The sequence below is a fragment of the Schistosoma mansoni genome, chromosome W, assembly GCF_000237925.1.
Source record: "Schistosoma mansoni strain Puerto Rico chromosome W, complete genome".
NCBI lineage: Eukaryota > Metazoa > Platyhelminthes > Trematoda > Strigeidida > Schistosomatidae > Schistosoma > Schistosoma mansoni.
This window is the reverse complement of record NC_031502.1, coordinates 36913362-36938940: the sequence shown is the minus strand read 5'-3', so window position 1 is coordinate 36938940 and position 25579 is coordinate 36913362. Positions and strand designations below refer to the sequence as shown.

At 31.9% G+C, this 25579-nt stretch overlaps 1 protein-coding gene across 1 annotated transcript in view; it reads right to left on the bottom strand.

The window, feature by feature from the left end:
* Window positions 1–25284, bottom strand: part of Smp_146840 (putative netrin) — a gene marked incomplete at its 3' end in the record, with an annotated part of 48870 nt that extends 23586 nt beyond the window's left edge. The window contains exons 1-3 of the mRNA XM_018789568.1: window positions 24369–25284; window positions 24123–24293; window positions 23655–23936 (exon numbers count right to left, since the gene is read on the bottom strand). Coding sequence (XP_018654997.1) covers window positions 23655–23936; window positions 24123–24293; window positions 24369–25110 — 1195 coding nt within the window. The 5' untranslated portion in view covers window positions 25111–25284. The remainder of the gene's footprint in view (window positions 1–23654; window positions 23937–24122; window positions 24294–24368) is intronic.
* Between the last annotated feature and the right edge of the window lie 295 nt (window positions 25285–25579).

Here is a 25579-nt window from a genome sequence, read left to right as displayed (position 1 = left end):
TGTTGACCTTAAATCTGTTATTGTTTATTTCTTTGTTTCGGCATATATATATAATTCTCTTTGAAACATTTTTGATACTGTTTGTTCCATTACTTTTTACAACTTAATGATCATAGCATAAATCATCTATTTTATTCGAATAAAAATTCACTATCCCAATGATAATTTCACCACTATATGACCTATAATTTATTCACTAACCCCTTTATAAGAATAATGTAAAGACGGCATAGATAATTTTAAAAAAATTGTAGCTATTTTATAGTTGAATTCATGAGTCGATCTAAGCTACATTACCACTAAAAACGTGAAAGTACTAGACAGCCTTTTCGTTCCAGTATGAAACTCCTCAGAAGTGCACATCCACGTTCTCGCACATGGGACTTGAACTCAGGACCTTCTGTTTCACAAGCAAACGTTTAACTTTAAGGTCAGTGAACTATTTTATGCTATCCATTTCTGATGACAAAGTTTTATGGACATTAATTTGAAAAGACTGAACTATCAGTTAGATTTTCTTGCTTGCATAGATTTGATTTATACACAAACTAAATAAAGGAAATAAAATTTATTTTAGAAAAGGTATTTAATACTTTATTAACTATTTTGTATATCATAATGATGGATTATTCATATATGAACAGAGATAAACATATGAAACATTACACTCTTTCAATGGAAACACTATTTGAATTTCAAAGAAGAGTTATAAATCAAATACTTTAAACCTTTTATAGAACTCCATTTTGGTCAATCATCATTTGATCAAATAAATCATTCTCATTATTATACAAAGCAAACAGTTATAAAATGTTTTTGATCTAAATCACTTAAATGGATTTATTTACTTCAATGACATAGTAGTATATATATAATATCGTTTTCTAGATAAACAATTTAAGTAGTATATTTATTTATTGTTTTATTTAAGATCATAACACCACAATCAACAGGATATTTCCTTCCTGTCATAACCAAGAAAAATTAACTGAAACTATTAAACAGTTTAACATCTACGATTATCGCTTTATTTTTCTCCATATTGTTAACTTTTAACTTGAAACCTTTCTAGTTTTCATTTGAATTTTGTTAATAAAAATGAAAGGAATAAATCTATCTTAATAAAATGATTTTATGTACAGTTTATTAGGTGTGACTTGTATGATAGTTTAATATCTTTATTATTTTTTTATTGTTACTCAAATCTTTTACAGTTTATTTAGTAACCAATAAAATTTTACGACTTATCACCACTAATACTATTATATTATAGTAATTTTGTTAGTTTTAATCATGAATCAATTGAAGCTAGAATATCATGGAAAACCTGGAAGCACTGGACGGCCGTTTCGTCCTATTATGGGACTCATCAGAAGTGTGCATCCACGATCCCGCCTCGAGAGATTCAAACCCAAGACCTATCAATTTAGCGCGAGAGCGCTTAACCACTAGACCACTGAGCCGGTTGGCATCCAACGGTGTTAATGTCTAACATCAACCAATCCACGAAATTGAGCGACACATCCACCATTGTCTTCAGTGAGTTACTATCTCACAACACACCCGGTTGAACTCCAATGGTCACTGCTTCTCATTAGAACTCCAGAAAATGCTTCTTGAACCGAGTCACCAGTGAGCATATGTTGATTATTATCAGAAGGGGTTTTTGTGGATATTACAGTAATTTTAATAGTCGAGTTCATGCTGAGGAATCCCACAATAGGACGAAATGGCCGTTCAGTGCTTCCAGGTTTTCCACGGTGGTCTAGCTTCAATTTATTCATGATCTCAACTATCAAAATTACTATAATATCCACAAAACCCCTTGTGATGTTATATTATAATCATACTACAAATATATGACAATTACGATTCTGGAGAAAACAATCCTCTCAAACTCATAGTTTAAAGCTTATTTTATTTAGCTGATGTTACTTTAATGAATTGTTTGTTTTTAGAAGAATTAATTTTGAAATAAACTTTATGATTCAATTTGTCACTTGACACCTTGTTTATAAATATATGTATACTTAATTAAACATCTTAACTGACTTGTGAAAGATTATTGAGATAATAGTCTTGAAATTTTAAGAAAAAATCTTATCTTACCTGACTTATTTTCTGTATTACATAACTGTTTTAGGTACTTTTTTGTATTGAGAATCATTTTTTACACACAAAGACCTAATGATCAAAATTTTGACTTGACAAATATTCAAAGATGGATGGTGACTAGCAGTAGAATCTAGGACGCATGTTTCGTCCCATTTGGCACTCGTCAGCTGGATTACCTATATCCCAGAGTTGATTTTCACACCCAAATAAAACGAAAAGCGCATGCTGGATCCCACTACTAGCCGTCATTCATCTTTGTTTATAAAGCTTGTAACTTGAGGCAATATTGAGGCAGTGCGTAAAGGATGCACATATGCTAACAAGAGATTGATCAATTACCATCCTAAACAATAATGGGAAGATACGAGCAAACGATATCAAGTGAACTAACAAATATTCATTTAAAATTAGACATCTTATTTTACAGTTCATTTAACAATGAATTAACCTTTTGTATCTTTCACTGTTAATTTCTAGACAATATATCCATTTAGTCTATATACAAAAAGATTCCATAAACAATGAAGGTCAGAGTTAACTATTACTTAGTCTAAATGCTTTAATTCTACAAATGAGTAACCAAATATATTAAAGTTATTAAATCCTTTCTGAATAAGATTTTCATTTATGTAATAAAACAAAATTGAGATTTATCCCAAAACAAAATGAATTCTCAAATGAACCATAATGTATAACAAATGCCAGACTTTTATTATTCCCAAAAGTATAAATAATGAATTTCGTAGAGATTTATTAAAAGATTAAAGAAATTTTATTCATCAATTGTCGGATTAAAAAATTGGCTTCAGTTTCTTTAAAGTTTGATTTATTAACAAATGATGGAACTTATATCGTTCAGTATAAAAGAACTCTCGTCTAAATTAAAGCGAATAGTTTCACAGTTCAGTATCTACAGATAAGATAACAAGTCTACTCAATACGTCATAGATAAATAAACTTACACAGAGGAACTTCAGGTGACAATTAAAGTAACAAACCTAGGTTCCTAAATCACTTTTTGTTTCCTTGTAAATAATATGATAGTTCCTAGGAACAAAGCAAAAAAGGTCTTACGTATTAAAAAGAATACTAAACTTCTAAATGATACATATTTTCGGGTTATGATACTTTTTTGGGTAAGAATAACAATTATTCTCTTACTTAGTTTTACCAAAACACTCATAATGTCTATAATATAATCTGTAACTTTTATTCTCTTGAGTTCATACATAATTACCATATTACCACTTTATGTTACAAAAAGCATTCAACTAAAAATTTATCACTAACGAAATAAAGGTGATTAGAAAAGCTGTTAATTCTTTCAGGAAATCTAATATCAAACATAACTCTGCCTGTAGCTTCTCCGGGGGCTACTGCCTGTCCTAATCCCGGATAAAGGAGGAGGGTTGGGCATTGGGTTAGCGACCCCATCCCGTAGAAAACCAACTCGCTAAAAAACGCTAACAAAACGCTAATATCAAACATGACTGTTTTTATCTGTTTGCTATTCAAACATGTTATGATGAAGATATAGATTATGACATTACCAATTGAATCAAACATTTTTGTTTAATTTAGACTCAGTAAACTTTGTAAATAACATTTAGCCTTATTACATGAAAGCAATATTGGCACACAGCAAACAATAATCTTATTTCCAGTTTGTCCAAATTCTTTTAAATTATGAATAGTCCCAGCCGACTATGTACATGATATTCGTTTTAATTGCATATCAGCGCTTCTCCAGGCGTTTAAACTCTGTACCTGTTACATAAACAAATTATTTACTCACATTCGGAGTTTTGAGTGAAATAATTGTTTAGTAAGAAGTACAGTCAATGATTTGTAACAACAAAAGTCTGCTTATTTTGTTGTTATTTTAATGAATAACTGATTATTTGATCATAGTATAGCAAACGAGAACAAAAGTGGGGAAACCAATTTACTTTCTGTATGAAATTAGAGAGTGTCTTCGAAATATATGAAAACTATACATTAAATGAATCACTTGCATACCTTGCTTCATTTGTCCTTCCTTCTGTTGTTTTTACAATTGCTGTTTGTTTTTCTACCTGATTTCTTTATATCAATTTTCTCAATATTCTACTGGCAGGCATTCCACTTTCCATTGCTGTTACTTACCACTTATATCTGTTAGTATTAATAGCTTGCATCATTTGAATCGCTTGTATTCTCTTATCATTTTCTTATCAAAATGTGATCAGGAAATTTGGTTGAACCAGAATTCGATAATCACACAGAGGTTTTACTCTTTTGGTGATCATTTGTTCATCTCAAAGTTTTATACAATTTACTATAGGTTTTTCGTAATGAAAGAAATTGTGATAAATCACATTCAATTGTATTTTTTAATAAAGATATTCAGTTTTGTATTGCAATGTGTGCTACTGATGTTGACAGATATAAGTACTATATATCACCGATAGAAAGTGGAATGTCTGGCAGCAGGTTGATAAAATCGATGAGAATAGAACGAGAACAGAGAATGATTGGTAACGAGACGAAGGAACCAAAAAGTATGAGACAATTGATGCATATTTTCCAAATGAACTATACATTGTATGGTTCACAGATTTTACTAAGATATTCTGTAATGCATTATTGAAATACATTTACATTTGGTTGTCCCCATTTGTGTTCTCATTCACTACAGTATTATTGTCTAATTCAAACATTTTTAATTTGAATACATTTAGAAGTTATTCCTTTAAGTATTATGTAATAAATATTATAGCCTTCATGTCAATAACTTTTTCTGATATCCAATTAATCTAATAACTATGCTCTTTTTTTTCTTCATTATTAACCATTTTTAATGAACCCCAGTAATCATATAATGATAGAGACTTTCATGAAAAACTTTAATAGAATTATAACTTTATTTAAATACGAAATGATTCTTATATAAAAAGAAAAAAACCTTCAACCAAATGAACATCATACCTACCTATCAATTATTGCTTAGTAATTTTTTGGAGTTATGTAATAGTGTAAAATAATTTTATCTATCTATCTACCTACCTACCTACCTAGTAAAGAAACTAAAATTTCAGTCTGAATTATGTATAATAATTATATATGTCTGATATGAAAATTTCAATAATCTATACTTGCATAGATACATAGTTAAAACTGATTTATTTTCATCATTGACTGTCTCGTCATCGTTGCAAAAACTTTAAAATATATGGTTTTAATGAGTTTCCTAATGTAGATGTATGATAATTTAGAAACTGTAATAATAATTAGTCATATGCTTTTAAAGAAAAAAGTTGTAGAGAATAAATTGCAATACTTTAACACTCTGAACTACTGAGAATAAATTACTTTTATTTATTATAATCACCACGAATCCCTGTATTGATAATAAAAATATGTGCACTAGCAACCAGCTTCAATATGGATTTTCTGGAGTTCTAACGAGAAGCCTTAACCAGTGGAGTCCATTCCATGCCGAGTATGAGACAGTTATCCACCTCAGAAAATGAATACAGGGTTGCACAAGATCATGGTTTGATTAAAGTTAGACATTAACACCGTTGGACACCGACTAATTGGTTTAGGGTTCAAACATCAATGCGCAAGGTTGGAGGTCCTAGGTTGGAATCCCATATGTGGCATGGTGGATGCGCACTTTTGATGAGTCCCATACTAGGACAAAACGGCTATCCATTGCCTTCAGGTTTTCACTGTTAGTCTAGCTTAGACAAACTCGTGAATTCAACTGTAAAAATTTAATCTCTAGCTATCAATTTCAAAGTCATTACTTAGAATATCAATGGTGGCTTTGTAAGTAAATTCATTAATACATTAAGAGTTATTCTGCACAAACTAAACAATTGATTAATTGAAGCGTAAAGGAGGTATAAACAGTGAAATAATAAACTGAAGTAGAAAACTGTGACATAAGAATCTAATTTGATTACCTCTAGATACTGAAATGAATTTCCGGCATCAGATCTGATACATTTAGGTCTTAAAGCGAATCTGTTCACTAGTATCTCATGTTATGTATTATGTAGCCCAGACTATTTCTAAACTCTTTAGACTTATTGATTAAAAATATTAGATAACTAAACTTCTTTTTTTTTAATGTTAATGTTGTAAAACGTTTGAAACGAAATCTATCATGGAATAATTTTTTACTGTGCTTCACGAAACATATGATGTGGTTCCAGAGAGTTACAAAGTAAGTCTGAACCTAAGTTTCATACTGCTTAACAATTATCAACATAGAGTATCTGAAATTTTGAAAGAACCGATACTTAAAAGTTTCATAAACAAAGATAATATTGTTATTTTCATATTTCTCAATATCCAGTACCTATTAAAAGATGATCCTGTAAATAGAACCAACTAATGAATTTCAGTGATAAAATTATTGAAAAGATTTATTAGTACGCCATCAAAATAATCTTAGAATAAAATGTGGAAGATTACAAACAGGTTTCATTTATTCCAGTAATTATTCATTATAAATTAAATTTATCTATTTATTTATTTAAACACACAAATATTGGTACAAGGAGGGCTGTGATACTGCCCAGGTGCCCAAACCGAAACAGGTGGTTTTCTCAGGAGGATACTCCCCAAGCCTTTGACCTAAAGGTCTGGTCCACAAGACAGTGGAGCAGTGTGAGAAGATGTAGCTGGTGACCAACAATAGGTTCGTACGCCATTCGTTCCATCGGGATACTGGAGCCCATGTGCACCATTTATTTGGAATCAGGGTTTCCCAACTCACCTAGGTGAATTTCCCGTGTCCACCAACCCGGTTAAAGCCCCGGACACTCACTTTTCATCCTCTCAATTTTGTAAACAACAGTAATGCCACGAGAAGGCAGTGAATAGGACATCCCTGGCAGAGACTATATACGCGTGGTCATGTGAGAGCATTTCGAGAGGGAGAGCGTACTCTCCTCACTCTCGGCCGTACCAGGGCATTTGGGGGCATAAATTAAACACTATGATCTTTGATTTTATTCTGTTCACAAAACTTTTTTATTACTTAGATAATGTTACTTAGTAATTCTGTAAGAATTTTTGTTGAGATAGAAACAATCTTATTATCACTAGTTTCAAGTGATATACAATCCTGTTTCATAGTATGTTTTAATAGTATACAACTTACAATCAATACAAACAATTATTTTTTAACTGTGATAAAAACCTTTTTTCTAAATTTTGAAATTTTATCTAACAGATCACATTACTTATTAGTATGATTGAGTTTTTTTAAATAACAAATAGTAGGTAGTAGAGATTAGTTATTGAAATCTTAATGAAATATAACACTTGAAACCTTAGATTTTCAATTTTAAAAACACTTTGAAACGATGATTTCCATTTGTTTTGATTTCTGTACAAAATTATTGTGTTTTAATGCAATAATATAGAGTCGGTTAAGTTAATTCATCCTACGCATTTATAAAGTTACTTTAAAGCATATTTCCAATGAGCTAATTTTGGTGGTTATCCTTGTCTCAGTCCCTGAAAAGACTTACTTACTTACTTACGCCTGTTACTCCTCCCAGAGGAGCATAGGCCGTTCACCAGTATTTGACATCCGAACCTTTCATGGGCAATCCTTTCCAGTTACTTTCAGTTAATGTTCATCCTTTTCATATCTGCTTCTATTTCCCGGCGTAATGTGTTCTTCCTCTTCCCTTCACCATTCCAATTTAGGGATTGCCTCGTGATGCACATCGGTGAATTATTTAATTGTATGTCCGATCCACTTCCAACGTCTTTTTCTAATTTCCACTTCAGCTGGAAGCTGCTTTGTCCTCTCCCATAAAACGCTGTTGCTGATGGTACTCGGCCAGCGAATGTTGATTATTTTGCGTAGACAACTGTTTATAAATGCTTGTACCCTGTTGACGATGGATGTAGTAGTTCTCCACGTTTCAGATCCGTACAGTAGAACAGACTGTCTGGACGTTCGTATTGAAGATTCTGACTTCGATGTTGGTTGACAGATGTTTTGAGTTCCATTTGTTCTTCAGTTATAGGAATGCGGTTCTTGCTTTGCCAATCCTCACCATTACGTCTGCATCAGATCCTCCTTGTTGATCAATGATGCTTCCCAGGTACGTGAATGTTTCCACCTTTTCCAGAGTTTCGCTATCAAGTGTGATTGTTTTGGTGTTCTCCGTGTTGTATTTGAGAATCTTGCTTTTTCCTAAATTAGAAGAGCGAATGAATTACGGTAAAGGTGAAAGCATTCATTGAAACACTAATGGATTATCCTACTGGCTGACTTGTTACTTGAGCTAACGATTTTGAAAGTGCTAAGTAGATTGATATGTCATTTCATTCATATAGTCTTGATATAGATACTAAAATAATCTAGACCTTTCAGCTCATTACAAATACTAACGTGGATCCTTTCCAATTAATTTTGATTTAAAGTACAACCCTGACCATAATTTTCAGGATTCTGTAAAACGATTAAATGAAAGTAAATCAACTTTAAAAAAATCCTAACATCAGTCATATAATACATAATATCCGTTTGTGTTTGTAAGAGTTTGTATTTTCCTGTGACTTATATTCAGAAGTTGAACAGATCAAAGTAAACTCTTATATGTGCTTCTTTTGAACAACAGGTAAGGTTAGACGGAGAAATTATAACTGGAGAATAGGATATATAAATTTGGTTTGCTAGGTAATCTCAGAATAAATTTATAATTTCCTTTGGAATACTGAAAACACCAAATTTAATACAGGGAAATTTTTGCATTAAGTTTAACATAAACCTGCATAACCGATCCTACATGAAATTTCAAGGATAACTGCTGTAAAGAAATATGAACAATGAATTAAGATGACGTAATAGAGAGGTTTTTTAAAACAGGCTATATTGTAGGCCATATATATAGGGAATATATGAAGTAACTGATAAGAATACCATGTTGTATAATTTCAATAGGATATGGTAAAATAGGGAAGGGGTGTAAAACTACTAGGCAAATATTGAATCATTGTTTTCATCTGTATGAGGTTGGTGTTATTATTATAATCAAAGTTGCAGAAGGGATTAAACTAAATGATACCGGAAACAATTATAAATAAATATCAAGAGGATATGGATTATAATTACCGAGAGAGAGAGAGAGAGAGAAACATCGACATATTCAAAATTCAGATTATCATACATCTTAATTATATCTAAGAACTTTTACCCCATGTGTTAACTTACCTTGTTGACATTTTCCACTACAATTTTCAAACTTTTTTTAAAAATATTTTTGATGGATATCTACAAATGTTAACACTGTTCAATTTGTCATTTTCAATATATATTCTTGATTCATTCTACTCCATGGTCATTGTTGTTTTGCTTGTTTTGTTTGCTTGTTTTTTTTCCCTTTTTAACCTCTCATAAACACAGTTTTCAGTTGTTAGTCCTGATGAATCATTCATGTATATATATATATATATATAGATAGATAGATAGATAGAAATGTAAATGCAACTTTTCATAGATAACTTTGTTGAATGAGACAAAAAAACGTGATTTTTTTCTCTCTTCTATTTGTTTTTTTTTTCAATTTTTTATTACCCCAACTACTAATAAAAATTTTTTTGTATAAATGAGAACTATAACAGATGGAAACCAAAAAAAAAAAACAGAACAAAAACAATTCGACTACTTTTTTTAATTTTATTTATAAATATATATTTTTTTATATGATAATTATTTCATTTTCTGGCATGTAGGTGATTTTGTTTGAATCAAATAGGTATATATATAGAGAGTTTACTATCAAAAGTTTTGTATTTAAATGATGTTAAAACAATCAATTTCTAACTTATAAGTTCAGATTTATTATTAGACTAATAAATCAAACCATAAAAGTAAATTATAATGATTTTTCTAGAATTCTGTATAACTGATGAAGATGAAATAGGTCTGGTTCATTGATTATTTTTATAAAAATGAACCAACTATATTGTTGAGAAGAGAATAAGTTATAGCTCAGAAAATATAAATACAGTGATTATATTAGTTAATATGAAGGAATTAGTAGAGATTGTTTCATATGTAGTATACAACAAGGACTGGTCTTCCCGGTCTCTTACATTGTCCGGATAATCCATGTACCCATAAAAATTGTTGTTCTGGTTGCTAGAAAAGGCACCGGTCTCGTGGATTTCGAAGAATCTCGGCTTTCATCATGAGGCATCATAATTCTACCTTCAACTCCCAGGGCAGAGTTTAAATGGTTTGGATAATTTTTTCTGGTTCGCTTAGTTTTCTACAGGATGGGGTCGCTAGTCCCATGCTCAACCCTCCTTCTTTACCCAGGTTTGGGACCGGCAGTAACTCTAGAAGAGCTACAAGCGTGGAACAATGACCCAATCACACTTGATAGCGAAACTCTGGAAAAGGTGGAAACATTCACGTACCTGGGAAGCATCATTGATCAACAAGGAGGATCTGATGCAGACGTAATGGTGAGGATTGGCAAAGCAAGAACCGCATTCCTATAACTGAAGAACAAATGGAACTCAAAACATCTGTCAACCAACATCGAAGTCAGAATCTTCAATACGAACGTCCAGACAGTCTGTTCTACTGTACGGATCTGAAACGTGGAGAACTACTACATCCATCGTCAACAGGGTACAAGCATTTATAAACAGTTGTCTACGCAAAATAATCAACATTCGCTGGCCGAGTACCATCAGCAACAGCGTTTTATGGGAGAGGACAAAGCAGCTTCCAGCTGAAGTGGAAATTAGAAAAAGACGTTGGAAGTGGATCGGACATACAATTAAATAATTCACCGATGTGCATCACGAGGCAAGCCCTAACATGGAATCCGGAAGGGAAGCAAAAAGAGGAAGGCCAAAGAACACATTACACCGAGAGATTGAAGCAGATATGAAAAGGATGAATATTAACTGGAAAGAACTGGAAAAGATTGCCCAGGAAAGGGTTGAATGTAGAATACTGGTGGGTGGCCTATGCTCCTCCGGTGGGAGTAACAGGCGTAAATAAGTAAGTACATTTAATGGAGTATAATTCCCCTATATATTTTACCATATGATTGATAATTTTTTTAAATGTTTGGCTACTTTTATACAAAATAAATTTAAAGTGTCATATACTATTTATACTGAGCCTTAGTGAATAGAATTTAGATAAAACTCTTCTGACTGATAACAGTAAACAAAATAACACTGTAGTCATTAGTTAAAAGGTTTAAAGATTCCCATCATATTAAAAGACTAATATTTGAACGAAGAATATTCTTCGTTCATTATTTAAAAAACAGAAAAAAGAAAAACTATATTCAATTTTCAAATCTTCTCCATAGTAGTTAACCTTAAAAAAAAACAAAAGAGCAATATTAAACTAATAAATCATAATGAGGAAATTCATTTATTTTTTACGACCTTTTTCCTAGTTAATTTATTACTATACAATTCTATAGTGTATCTCATTGAAAGTATTCAACAATTGACTTATTGACTAACTAACTAACGAACTAATTGAATCATAAATTATCCATAATTTCCCTAATTAACTATATCAAATACGTTTGTGCTTTTTTTTCTTTTCTTTTTTTCTTTTTTTTGGTTTCCACCTCATTGTATATCATTTTGTTTCAAGTTAGTTTACTAATTACTAGGAGAAGGAATAGTAGTTATGACTTCTTTTCTAACTGATCGAGATGTTAAAACCAAGACATGATATGTTTTTTTTAATTTTTTTTATTTTTGGTCAGTAAAAGGAAATAATCAAAATGGAATTTTTCGTTACGTAAAAGAATGTCTGAAATTTCTTTTATTCAATTATTTTTATTGATATTATTATTAGTATTATTTATTATATGGATCTATTTCTTTCAAGGAGTATATATATATATATACGCGCCTTACAAACTCATTTGATTTGTGTGAGGGTTGTGATACTACCCAGGTGCCCAAACTGAAACAGGTGGTTTTCTTAGGGGGACGCACCTGAAGCCTTTGATCTAAAGATCTGATCCACAAGGCAGTGGAGCATCGTAAGGAGATGCAGTTCAATGGTAGCTGGTGACCAACGATTGATTCATACGCCATTCGTTCCCTCAGGATACTGGAGCCCATGTGCACCATTTGTTTGGAATCAGGGTTTTCCAACTCCCTTAGGTGAACTTTCCATGTCCACCAATCCGGTTAAAGCGCCGGACATTCGCTTTTCGTCCTCTCAATTTCGTAAACAACATCCTTGGTGCGAGAAGGCAGTGAGTAGAACTTCCCTGGACGAGGCGGGTAAATCTTTCGCCTTTTCATCATAATTCATTTGCTTTTGTTCTGGTTGTATCTTCTCATTGTTGTTTAAGATGGCAATTGATCAGTCTCCTGTTAGCATATGTGCATACTGTGCGGACTGTCTCGATATTGCCTTAAGTCACAGGCTTTATAAACAAAGATGGATGTTGGTTAGCGGCAGAATCCAGGATGCACATTTCGTTCTATTTGAGAGTGAACATCAACTCTGGGATGCAGGTACATCCAGCTGACGAGTGCCAAATAGAACGAAACATGCGTCCTAGATTCCACTGCTAACCAATATATATATATATATATATAGAGAGAGAGAGAGAGAGAGAGAGAGAGACTAGTTGTAAAGGAAATTTGGAAGATAGATTGGCTGAAATTTTGTTTAACTAGAAGCGTGCAATATTCGTTTTATTAAACACAAGTAACTGTTGATGAATAAACTAGTTAAAAAACTGTGAAATACAAAAAATATATTTGATTTTAAACTTCTGAGTTAATGTTTCATCTATTAACTAAGTTATCCAGACTCCTATCTACTCTCATATGATTTTGAGATGGTGAAGAAAATTTGTAGCTAAGGTGGATGATTTTGATGGAGTTTTGTTCGATGAGCTGTTCTCTGAGCCCCGAGAACGAAACTCCATCAAAATCCCATCTAATACTTTACTAAACTTCTAATAATAACAAGTTATTTTCGTGTCTACTGCATTTGATTACATCTACATATTATTAACCTGTATGATGGAAAAATTGATCTATTTTACTAGTAATCAGTATGGTTTGATGGATTTCATAGTTTTTCTTCAGATAAAACTAATCAACTTTTGTCATTTTATGAAAACAATTCCTGCACAAATATCGGCTCATGATTTTTCTCATGCTCTTTATCAAGATGAATAATTTGTTGAATAATGATAAACCTTTAGGTTATTTAAAACATTTCTTACATCTGCTAAGTCAAAACGTTTATGAACTTTTCATGGTTTTTGAATATAAAATGCAGTTTACGAAAAAGATAAACTCCTCAAAAGGTTACTGCTGAAATGTAGTTTCCAATTTTTGAATATGTATCTTTTACTAATGTGATCTATAAATATTTAACATAATTACATGTTCTATCTAAATAAAATTTCAATTATGTAGGAAGAATATCAGCATTAACTTATGTTATATATTAATATTTTAACACAGATAACTCACAATATAAAATTACATGTTTATTTTCTATGGGGTCACCAAACTGCATCACTAGGCAAGCCCTAACATGGAATCCGGAAGGGAAGCGAAAAGGAGGAACGCCAAAGAACACATTACGTCGAGAAATAGAAGCAGATATGAAAATGATGAATGTTAACTGGAAAGAACTGGAAAGGATTGCGCAGGACAGGGTTAGATGGAGAATACTGTTGTGTGACCTATGCTCCTCCACGAGGGGTAACATGCGTAAGTAAGTTTCAATTGGATGATATTTTATTGCTAAATAATTCAGCACAATTTACTCATTAAACAAAAATGAACTTCAAACATAATGTAACTGTAGTAAAAAAGAATATACTTTTTGTAATAGCGATTATTTTTGAAAGGTCATGTTTATATTTACCTCATTTTATTGTTTGACCTCAAGCATTCAATGATACAGTAAATTTAGAAAAAAAATATTAAGTTGAAATCTTTAACTGTAAATTATACACAAGATGTATATGTTGAATGCATGAAACTTACTAAAAGGCGTCTTAATTGAAAGACCATATTTTCAGTGTAGGAGAATATCTAACACCTTGATTATTAATCTATTGTGTGTAATTTGAAATCACATCTAGAACCTCAATTACTGGTAATAAGACATGTTACAACTCTTACAAAAAAGAATTGAAGACAAACAGCAAGTAAACTTCATACATTGCTAGAAATTAGTTTATAGATCTTCGTCATAATTTGCTATTTAGACTGTTTAATGATTTTAGTTATAATAAAAAGATAAGCCAGACTGAGCACTAGTTACTCCTATAAGACTTTGATGAAGCTTCACTAAATGATGAGAAACTATTGGTCTTTGTTTCTAGTATGCTACATGGAATAACCTATATTCTCTATCTTGACTTCAATCAGTCCAATCAACAAATCTCCCTCAGAAGACTTATTGTAAAGACTGGAGAATATTGCTTCTTGGAAATAATAATAATGTATAAATATGTTTAAAATGTTTTTAAAATAAGGGAAAAATTTCAGTAGTTTAAAATTGATAAACCACTTGAAGGCATTTTTGATTGCAGAGAAGTGAAGTACTCTTTGCATAAGGAATTCCGTTGGATAGAAACAGAAGTGGAAAGTTACAGAAAAACAAATAACAGAACGGTCAATAATTAAGTAAGCAGCTTTACAGACATCTTAAAAAGACATAATAGAATTGAGGATATGATTTCTAAAGTCTCCCATAAGCCACATTCCACAGTTTTGAATTCTATATTTTAACGATTTGCACTTCAGACAAATTTATTATTAGATTTTTTATGACCCCCGATGGTTATAATCAAGTTTCATTAGTTTACAACATGTTTTCATCAACTCTACACCCCATAATAAATTATAATTTGCATATAAAAATGCCACGTTCTAGTATTTTATAAACTGTAATTCGTGACAATTCTATGGGAAAAACGGCACGGCTATATAAAGACATCTGGTTTCCATGTATACAATATGAGGTTTACAAGTATGGAAACAGTGATGAGTTTTTTCACCTACATTATGTAACCTTTCCATTCCAAACAAGTTAAAACATTTGTTCGTCTCCTTGGTAATAACGTTTTTCTTAAGTGTAAATTTTCATTTTGACTGCTTAAAAAATTATCCCTGTTGAAAACATTAGTAAGATTTCCACTAGTAAAAAACCAGTGCGAACAGCTGTTCCAATCTTAGTTACCCGAATAACGTTTTATTTTCTAAACAACGACTCATAAAACTAAGACGGAAGGTTACTATTGTTTAGAAATGGGAAATATAATCAATCTTAAATAGTTAAATTTTAGTTCGAATATAAAACTATCGGTTTCATCAGCATAGAAACCACTTAGTTGTTGAGATGAAGAATCGTTCTTTCATCTATGCATTTATACGTAGCTAGTGAATACAAAGCTTGTGAGTGAATAAATTTTATAGGCAATTCACATCAGATAATATTAAATCCCCTGTCTTAAACTTAAATTCAGGTTGGAACGAGATCTAATTAATATAGTGTTTGAATTCTCCTAAAATATTTCATAATCATTGAATACTGTCGTTACAGAAGTTGAATAAAGATTGCTTTCAATAATTACATTAATAGTATTAAAGTGTATTAGTGAATCGCTAGACTAATAACAGTTTAATGGATTACTAATTTTTTACAGTTGAAATCATGAGTCAATTGAAGCTAGACCACAATGGAAAACCTGAAAGCACTGGAAGGCTGTTTCGTCCGATTGTGGGAGGAGTCCCACGATGGTTTAGCTTCAATTGACTCATGATTTCAACTGAAAAAATGACTGAAATCTCCACAAAAACCCCTTCTGATATTAATTTGTTGTTGATCATAATTATTACTGAATGTGAGAAGACTATGTAAGTGTTTTGATTAAATTCAATTTCAAAATGCTTTGAAGAAAATACAAACAAATTAAATTAATGTGATATATAAGATTACAGTTTTTTAATACTATAAATCATTTAGTATATTTGAAATACAAAGAATCTTGACTAAAGTGAATACAATGATTTGTTCTACACAAGATTATCACAGCATACCGATTATTGAACTAAATGAATTCTCAGCAGTGCGCATCCACGATCCCTCCTGCCTGATACGAACCCAGGATCTATCAGTCTCGCGCGTGAACGCTTAACCACTAGACCACTGAGCCGGCTGGCATCCAACGGTATTAGTGTCTAACTTCAATCAATTCACGATATTGCGCCACCGTCCACCATTGTCTTCATTGAGTTATTATCTCACAACAGATCCGGTTGAACTCTACTGGCCACTACTTCTCATTAGAACTCCAGGAAATACCTCTTGAAGCCAGTCACTAGTAAGCATATGTTGATTATTATCAGAAGGGGTTTTTGTGGATATTATAGTAATTTTAGTAGTTGAGATCATGCTGAAGAGTTCTACAACAGGACGAAACGGTCGTCCAGTGCTTCCAGGTTTACCATGGTGGTCTAGATTCAATTGATTCACGATATCAACTATTAAAATTACTATAATATCCACAATAACCCTTTCTGATATGAAATGATTTCTAATGAAAAAAATGCTGATTCGAATGCAATAATAATAATGCAGGTCATTTGAATCAATGACTCATTTTATTTGATAATAAGGATTATAATAGAGATCATATAAAATAAATACTAAATCTAGTGCACAAAACAAATGCAAGATGTAGTTATCGGTTAATTACAAGTAGTAATGTTTGGGATTAATTTATTTGGTTAACAATTGTGAGAAAGATCACGTAATACTTACAAAATAAATAAATCGGATATGTTTATTTGTACTGTTCTTACACTAATTTTATTTTGAAGTGACTAGTCATCTTTACATGGAGATAATAAAACCGGAAATTTAATATCATTGGATTGCTATTCTATTACTTTTCAGTAGAACCTCAATAATTCATCTTGAATCAAGTCATCAGTAAGCACATGCATATATGGTAGTTCAGCTGTTTGCAGAGATTAGTATAAACTGTATTTAACATTCGAAACTGACTGACAACATTTGAGGTACCAGTGAAAAACAGGGAGTACTAGACAGTTGTTTTGAGTGCCTATATCTGAGAAGTCCGATACTAGGAAAAAGCTGTTCAGTGTTCTCTAGTCTTCAATGGTGAGCTAACTGATTTCGATTGGTGACGAACACCACCTACAAATAAATCTGGTTTATGAGAGACATTTGAAACTTTTGAATGGTTCCTAGTGTACTCTATCATGAGTAAGTGGAATAATCGCTTATTTACTACCCTTACCAATTAAAAACCAGTAGTTGAGGCAAAAACTTGTTTACCGTTAGCCCTAATTACAAATAAATAAAATAAGTTACAACAAAAAATGCCTGCAATAAAATGATCTTCATGAGTTCTATAAATCTTGCATTTCTAAATACGACGGTTTTATTTACGGTGTTCAAGCCATTTTAGGTTGGCAAAGTTTTATCTGATAAAACCAGTGGCTTTTCTGGAATTGCATTCCATATTTGGAGGGCTCATAAACCACCCGTATGTATGTGATTGCGTAGAGAAATAGGTACCCCCGGGTCTGGGTGTGTGGACGTCCCACTACATGACAAGTATAGTCTACATGCACACCGGTAATACACGTTTTCATTCACCCATCCCAAAACACAGATCTAGGTATATTCACTCACCCGGGAGGTTAAATTGTTACCTCTACCTCCAAACGTATTTGCTACTGACTGTTTATTACGCATTAAATGCATATCACTGGTACAAAGGTTTTCTCTCACACTTCATGACATGCATGTAAGTATAAGCACTCTATCAGGGACGGTTGATGGTCATCTACCCTTAGTATTTGCTAACATATATTTTCATTATATTTTTGACCTACTGTTTTAGACATTTGACTTTATTAGGCATAGGGCAGACATTTTCAGCTTACGTTCTTTGTGCTAACCCATACTCATACCCTTTGCATATACCTACATCTACAAATTACATAAGCCGAAACTCATCGACATAAGCATACGCATCGGGCACTATAATTTTTCAGCGAGGTTTATCAAATTGCGATGTGTTGGTTCAACGTTAAGTAATTACACATTGAAGAAAGCAGACAAGTGCGTCACAAGGTAAGCCCTCACATGGAATCCTCAAAGCCAAAGGAGAAGAGGAAGACTAAAGAACACATTACGCCGAGAACTGGAGACAGATATGAGAAGAATGAACAAAAATTGGATAGAACTCGAAAGGAAGGCCCAGGACACAGTGGGTTGGGGAATGCTGGTAGGCGGCCTATGCTCCATTGGGAGTAACAGGCATAAGTTAGCAAGTAAGTAATTACACATATACTTAAACTTTATCCACGAACACGGTTGTATGTTCAATTCTTATGTTGTAAACAGCAGTTGAATGCAGTTAACAAGCAACTTCCTCTCATCAATACATTTACAGTTTCTGTTAGAAGTAATACTGTCAAATTAGTAAATATGTTGGCTAAAAGTCTCCTTGAATATAACAAATAATTTGGACAATATTATCACATCGGCTAAGATCTCATTACATATTTAAGCATCTTAACCACACAAAAAAGTGGGAATTTCGATATTAATCGAACGAAATTACAAATGAAATCATTTAAATTAAAAGAAATAAATGGTACATATTAATTACCATCTCTGTTACAGTGAAGAGTATGAATCTTTTGAACAAAAATAAAAAAGTATTAATGATAACTTCTGTAGTTAGAAAGGTGAATAACAGTTAAACAGAAGTTAGTGCACAGAAAAAAACCCATTGAAAACGAAAAATTTACTTTTGAATTTGTGTATCGGACGCAAACAGGCAACTACAATATTTAATATTGAAAACCAAAGTTTATAATTCATTTAACTTCAAACAAAAATTTGTGACTAGACCACGTGAAATCTAGTCTGTACAAAGCACTTTTTGTTATAGAATCAATCAATTAGTTGATGGTTAGAGACCTTGAATGACATGGTTCAAAATCGTTTGCAATGGCAAAGGTGTGTCCACTCTTTGTGTTCTCCAAAATTCTAATCCTCTGAATTCCTCGTGTCCCTATCCTTTTTCTCTTTCCAAATTTATTTCACTGTATTATACTCCTTCAATAACATCTTCAAACCCTAATCTTTCACATAATGCTTATACTCTTACTACCTCTACCACTATGGGATTTGAATCGACAACTCCGTCTCTGTGCTAATGTGGTATGGCAACTCGAACTGATGTACGTACGTACGAAGTTCTACGTTGTGACTGACTGACTGAATCAATTAGTTATACAAAAACTAATAAAATAAAGTTACGATCGTTTTGATATTTGGACTGAATACTATTGAACTATATATCGGGTTGACTATGGAATGCTAATAGACAGTGACATGTTGAAATGTTTATCTAAAATCCAAGTAATTAGTTTAACAAATGTTAACATTTCTAGTACTCACTATATTCTGAGGATAACTTGCAGATAAAGGAAAATAAATAATATCGTAGCATAAAGCTAAGTGATTTACAAAGAAGAAATGGAATATAGCCATCAGTGGAATCCAGGACACACTCTGTCTCATTCGGAGCTCTTAAGCTGGATGTGCCTGTATATCAGAGTTCATCGGTACTTCGGGATTCAAATCCGGTATCGTTCGCTTTAAAGTAGACATGATGGCGGTATCGTGGTAATCCGCACAGAATGCACATATCCCAAACAAGATTGATGAAACTTCAGTCACTATATAAACAACATAATAATCCAAATCAATGAGATTTAAATTAATTGATTTTTCCTTTGAAAATTCAAAGAGACATTCGAAAGGCTATTAAAACGTTTTAGTTTCATTAGTTGTTACAAGTTTAGTGAACGAAAATACCAGTGGGGTCAACCAAATGTAATGTTGGCAGATGCAGACTACTTGGTTGGGATCCGCGTGACTATCGTAACCAATGGTTGGAGACTCTAGGTGACATGGCTCAGAATCGATCACAATGGCGTAGGTGTATACACTCTTTATCTTCCCTTAAACCTTGAGATTAAAATCGCCTCACAACTTTCTTCCTTCCTATACTATATCCTTATATACAATCTTTCTTTATGTACTACCACCACTAAATTAACTATTTCTATGAATCCGGTGTTCATCTTGTTGTGCTAATGAGGTATGGCAACTTGGACCGATGCATATATATGCCTGGTCCTACGTTGTAGTTGACTGACTGACTGACATTCAGATCATCGAAAATATTCAGTCAATTTAAAAGCTGGAAAATATTTTCAAACTATAACTGTGAATTATCTTAGATCACTTAGTGAAAATGTCTCATTCTATAATTAGTTGACGTAAAATTAGGAGAAAAATTATCCCCTTCCCCTCAAAAAAAGGATTAATTAAAATGATGTCTGACATGAAATCAATTTCCCATAATCTGACATTATCACTACACATATGACTGTCAATTATGTATTGCTATTTATAAATTAAATATTTTATTTATGATACCCTTATTAATTTTAATTTCAGTGGAATCACCCAGTCGACACTTGAAATGTTAATTATACTTCATAGTAAATTTGGGTATTGGAGGTGTTGAGTTAGCTAAGCTAAAAAGTATGTAACACATCTAGAGAGAGAATGCTGTTTATATTGAATGCTGTTGTCAAATCTATAAACAGGAATAAAAAATATTGATTCTGATATCGCTAATAATGATATTTTTAAAGATCTTTTAGTCGATAAACGGTCGTTCATCGAAACCAAGAATGAATCTAACTTTACTTGGTATCGACGTGTATATCAGTTGTAGTAATTGATTGTATTTTGGTAATTAGTTCTTCATTCTCATTCACAAAAATTATTATCAATAACTTTCTGTAGCTGAAGTAAAATGGAAATTTTTCAAGTCTGGTCATGGAATTGATTATAAAAAATCGTATCTAGTTTCGGCAGTACATTTTTAGTAAAAATAAAGGTATTTTATGCTTTGATTTGCATGATGTATATGTATTTTGGAAGTGAGAAACTAGCGGTTCGACTTCCAACCTATGATCTTGTTTAACTCTCTCAAACAATAGACGTAGCCATCACTAGCACCACCATGTAAAACAGATGACAGAAGGTGAAGACCTGAAAGCGTTAGGTGTACTACGATACATAAAAATAAAGTAATCGGTGTAAGTGAAATACTTAGCGGGGATAATGGAGGATTGGTTGAAGTTAGACTTGTTTATCATAGAATCCCAGCCCAAAAGGGTTGAGCTCTCGTGCCCAATACCGTAGGTCCTGGGTTTGATCGTCATTAGCGGGATCGTTAATGCACCCTACTGAGGTGTCCTATGCTTTCAGGTTTTCCATGAGTTTCTAACTTAGATTGACTTATGATATCATTAAAAACAGTTTTAATAATTCAATGTTAATAACACGTAAAATCTATCAGAAAGGTATGGTACTCATCTTTCTTTGGAGAAGAAGACTATTAACGCTGATAATAAAATTCCCACTTCCAATATATTGTAAGTAACGAATACTAAAATACTGTTTCATTATCTTGATAAATACACGAAAGCATGTAGCTCATTCAGAATGATTTTTGGTTAGAATTTAATGCCTTAAACTATCCCAATGACTCAGAGATATAGTTTTAAAGATGTTCCAAATGAGAATCAGGAACCTTATTTTTAAAATGATTTATGTTCAGTAGCTAACAAAATAATTTGATTTTTGTTACCTGGACAAATCTACATGAACCGGCAGAAAACGGAATTTCCCGCACTCCTTTTCTTGGTATGATGATCCTGTCATCATTCACAGAACACAGTAACATTCTTATAATTCTGCTACTCATTGAATATGTGTCTAAACCATCCTCCTCAAGAAAAACATCTTTAAAATAATATGCAGTACCTAAGTTAAATGGAAACTTCTTAATATGAGTCTTCGGGTCACCGAATGTTGATGACTGACGATCTGATCAGAAATAGCTCCAAATCAATGCACATAATGTAAATAATATACTACTCCCCATGATATGTATTTTTCAATGGAGTTCTCTTTTCTAATCAATACGTTACTTATCAAGATATTTATTGATTCAGTATAGTTATTCTTACCGTAATCATTCTTTTAATATTTGACCAGAATTACAACTTACACTTCAACGTTCCATTTCATACCTTTTTCACTGGTTATTTTGATATTTAGTAGTTGTTATTTGATAGTCACAAATATCTACAAACTATATATGTCTATGATACTGATTTCCATAAATTACATTCAATGGTAAACGAAATCTGATGTCTCCATGATCAGTATTATTATAGTTTATCCGCAACTTCTGAATTGTTAATATAGACAAATATATCTTTATATGCAAAAGTTATATACACATCTAGTGAATTATCATGCAGTCCAAATACTGGTTCATATTACTCATATATAATATGAAAGATGGCTTCTGAATGACCAGTATTAGTTACAACCAATGGTAACTAGAATTTCAAGTATGTAGGATATTTATTCCGAGTCCAGTCGTTCTACTGTAAAGAATATACTTTTAGCAAAATCACCCAATAATGATATTTCATTTTTGAAAACTAATTATAACTAATAGTTCTGGTTATTGGCTTATAACTGTGTATAATAAAAAGTCACCATCTTTTCTTTTACTAAACGAAATATACTTTGAAAACTTTGGGGAATGTATCATGAAAATTCTTTAGTCTTTATTAGAAATCAGTGTAGGTTATAGATAAATTATTTGTTTAAAAGCAACTAGTTACTAACATGGATGAAAATAACTTAAAATTAGCAATAAAAATGGTTCGATTCTAACCCTTGTATGTTAGTAAAATATAGACTACTATAGTACCTTAATAACTCGTATATACAATACTGGAATAGTAAGCTATTTCCTTAGAGTAGTAGGCTCAAACTTAAATTTGGAAATTTCATTAACGAATAACACACAAACTACGGAGACATTTAAAAGGGTTAGAAAGCGCATATATAGCTGATGACACTCACTTCTAAACAGAAATCATTTTGGAGAATGGCTACTCAGGTAAGAAAAAACAATATATTCTCACTGACATTTAAGGTTTTTTAGCCTATTGACTTAACATGAAGTCTGAAAGTAAAAACCAACATCAAATGTTTAAAAACCAAAACGGAAAAAACGTTTATCAAGTTAAACACTGTTTGGCATTTAGAAAGAACAACAGGAAGAAGCTCAACAATAACAAATTTTTATCTAGTGATCATCGTCTTTAGGCTCATTAAGATTCAATAAATTCAATGAAAATGAATTGAGGTAAGATGGTGGTTGGAGGTGGTCAACAGGAAACCTTGGACCCGGGTTTCGTGCTACTTGGCACTCGTCAGCAAGGTGTACCTGTAATCTTGAGGGAACTGATGCTCCCTGGCGGATGATTCGATTCGTTTATAGTAAATCGAATAATTATTTCATAATATTTCATAAAATAATTATTAAAAAGGTTTTACTCACTTTTACAGACATTTGCATCTTGAGTTGTAGCTCTGTCCCATGGTCTATCCATATAACCAGGTTTACAATATTCACAATCTTCACCAGATGTATGATGTTCACATGCACATATTAATTTACCATTTGATCCTAATATACATTCACTTGCATGTCCATTACATTTACAACGTCCACCAATAGCTATGTCAGCAAATGCATAGAAGTCTATTTCAGATAAAATCTTAGGGTCTATAGTTACATTTACAGATTTTCTAATATTGACCTTCAAATCAGTTTGGCTATCTATATTATTAGTATGATTCATTTCTTTTTGAGGTAATTCTGTAATGGTTTGACCATCTCTTAAATTTCGTGTTCGTTTTAATTGATACTTATTAAAATTATCATAAAAGTAATTTGATTGAAATAAGGGTAGTTTGTTTATAGTTTGTGAATTCTGTGTTAATTTAGAGTGATCAGATAGTTGACTTCGATAGGCATTTCTTTTAATACGATATTCTGGTTCGTTAGACTGATGAAAACTCATTAGGCTTATACGAACATCAGTCATAGTCATCCAATCAATCAATGCTGGACTCCATGGACGTGTTGCTGGTCGACCAAGTGTTGTGCTGAATGCAATAACCCAATCCGAAGGCACTCCCATACCTCCGAAATTTCTAGTAATATTTGGTTTATTAAAAATATAACTGTTCATTGAACGAACTCTTCTACCTTGATGACTGTAATAACTTTCACGTGGTTGTAAAGCAACACATAATACCTCTTGTAAATTAGCAGATGTTATATGGCTATTATGTTCATTTGAGGTAGGTAGTCCAAAAGCTCGATAACAATCAGTTGAAAAATAATGCCAAGGACGCCATGTGCGACCAAAATCGGATGATTTATAAATTGCTATTGAATGTGGTATACTACCTATACTACATGGTTGTAAGGATATATAGTATACTTCAAAACGTTTTCCCAACGATATAGTAAGATTAACAGCTTCACCTGGTCGAATATATCCTGATGCCCAACAAGTTTGATTTTCAACATCATGACGATCAGTTAAATATTCTGATGAAAATTTCCATTTAGTTGAATTAACACTACATAATTGACAATTTGTATTAGATCGACATAAATTTTGTGGTTGATGTTCTCCACATGTAGAAGTTGAATAAACTGATACTCCACGTGATATATCTTTAAATGGTGGAGCACATTGAAATGATTGTGAACCAGATTGACATAATGAATTATGTGAATTAATATCAACTAAGAAATTTCTTTTTAATCTTTCAGAATTATGATCAACATGATTACGTTTTGCATAGAGATTATTTTGTTTTTTTAATATTTTCCTATTAGATTGTAATGGATAATTAAATTTATATTGTTCACCATGGAGATTGTTATGTATTACATTGATAAATTGAATAATAACCATTAAATAAAATAATAATTCCATGATTGAACATTCGAATTTTAATAATTTTGAAAATATTTTTTTTTATTTCCTTTTAAGTAGTATAATCAGTATGCTGTTTGCTTTAATCATTTATCAGCCATTGAATAACCATTATTGATGTTGTATAACATGTAAATATTGAAAAAGTTCCTTTCGTTTATCATCTGTAAAAACAGTTCATCATTCTTTACTTTCTCCTTATGGATAATGACTAGTCAAAAATATGTAACATTTTAAATATTGTCTAAAGTATGTCTGCCATACTACAAAAATAAAGGTGTGTTACTATACAAGTGTGAATTACATTATCTGCCAATGATATGATTTCGATGGTGGTGACGAGGATGATGATTTTTTTTTGTTTTTAGAAAGTTTTGCTAACCCACAGATTTTCAAAAAAAAAATAAAATCTCTGTGTGAAAACTCAATTACAGGAAATAATGAACTTATGACAAAATGATTATACATT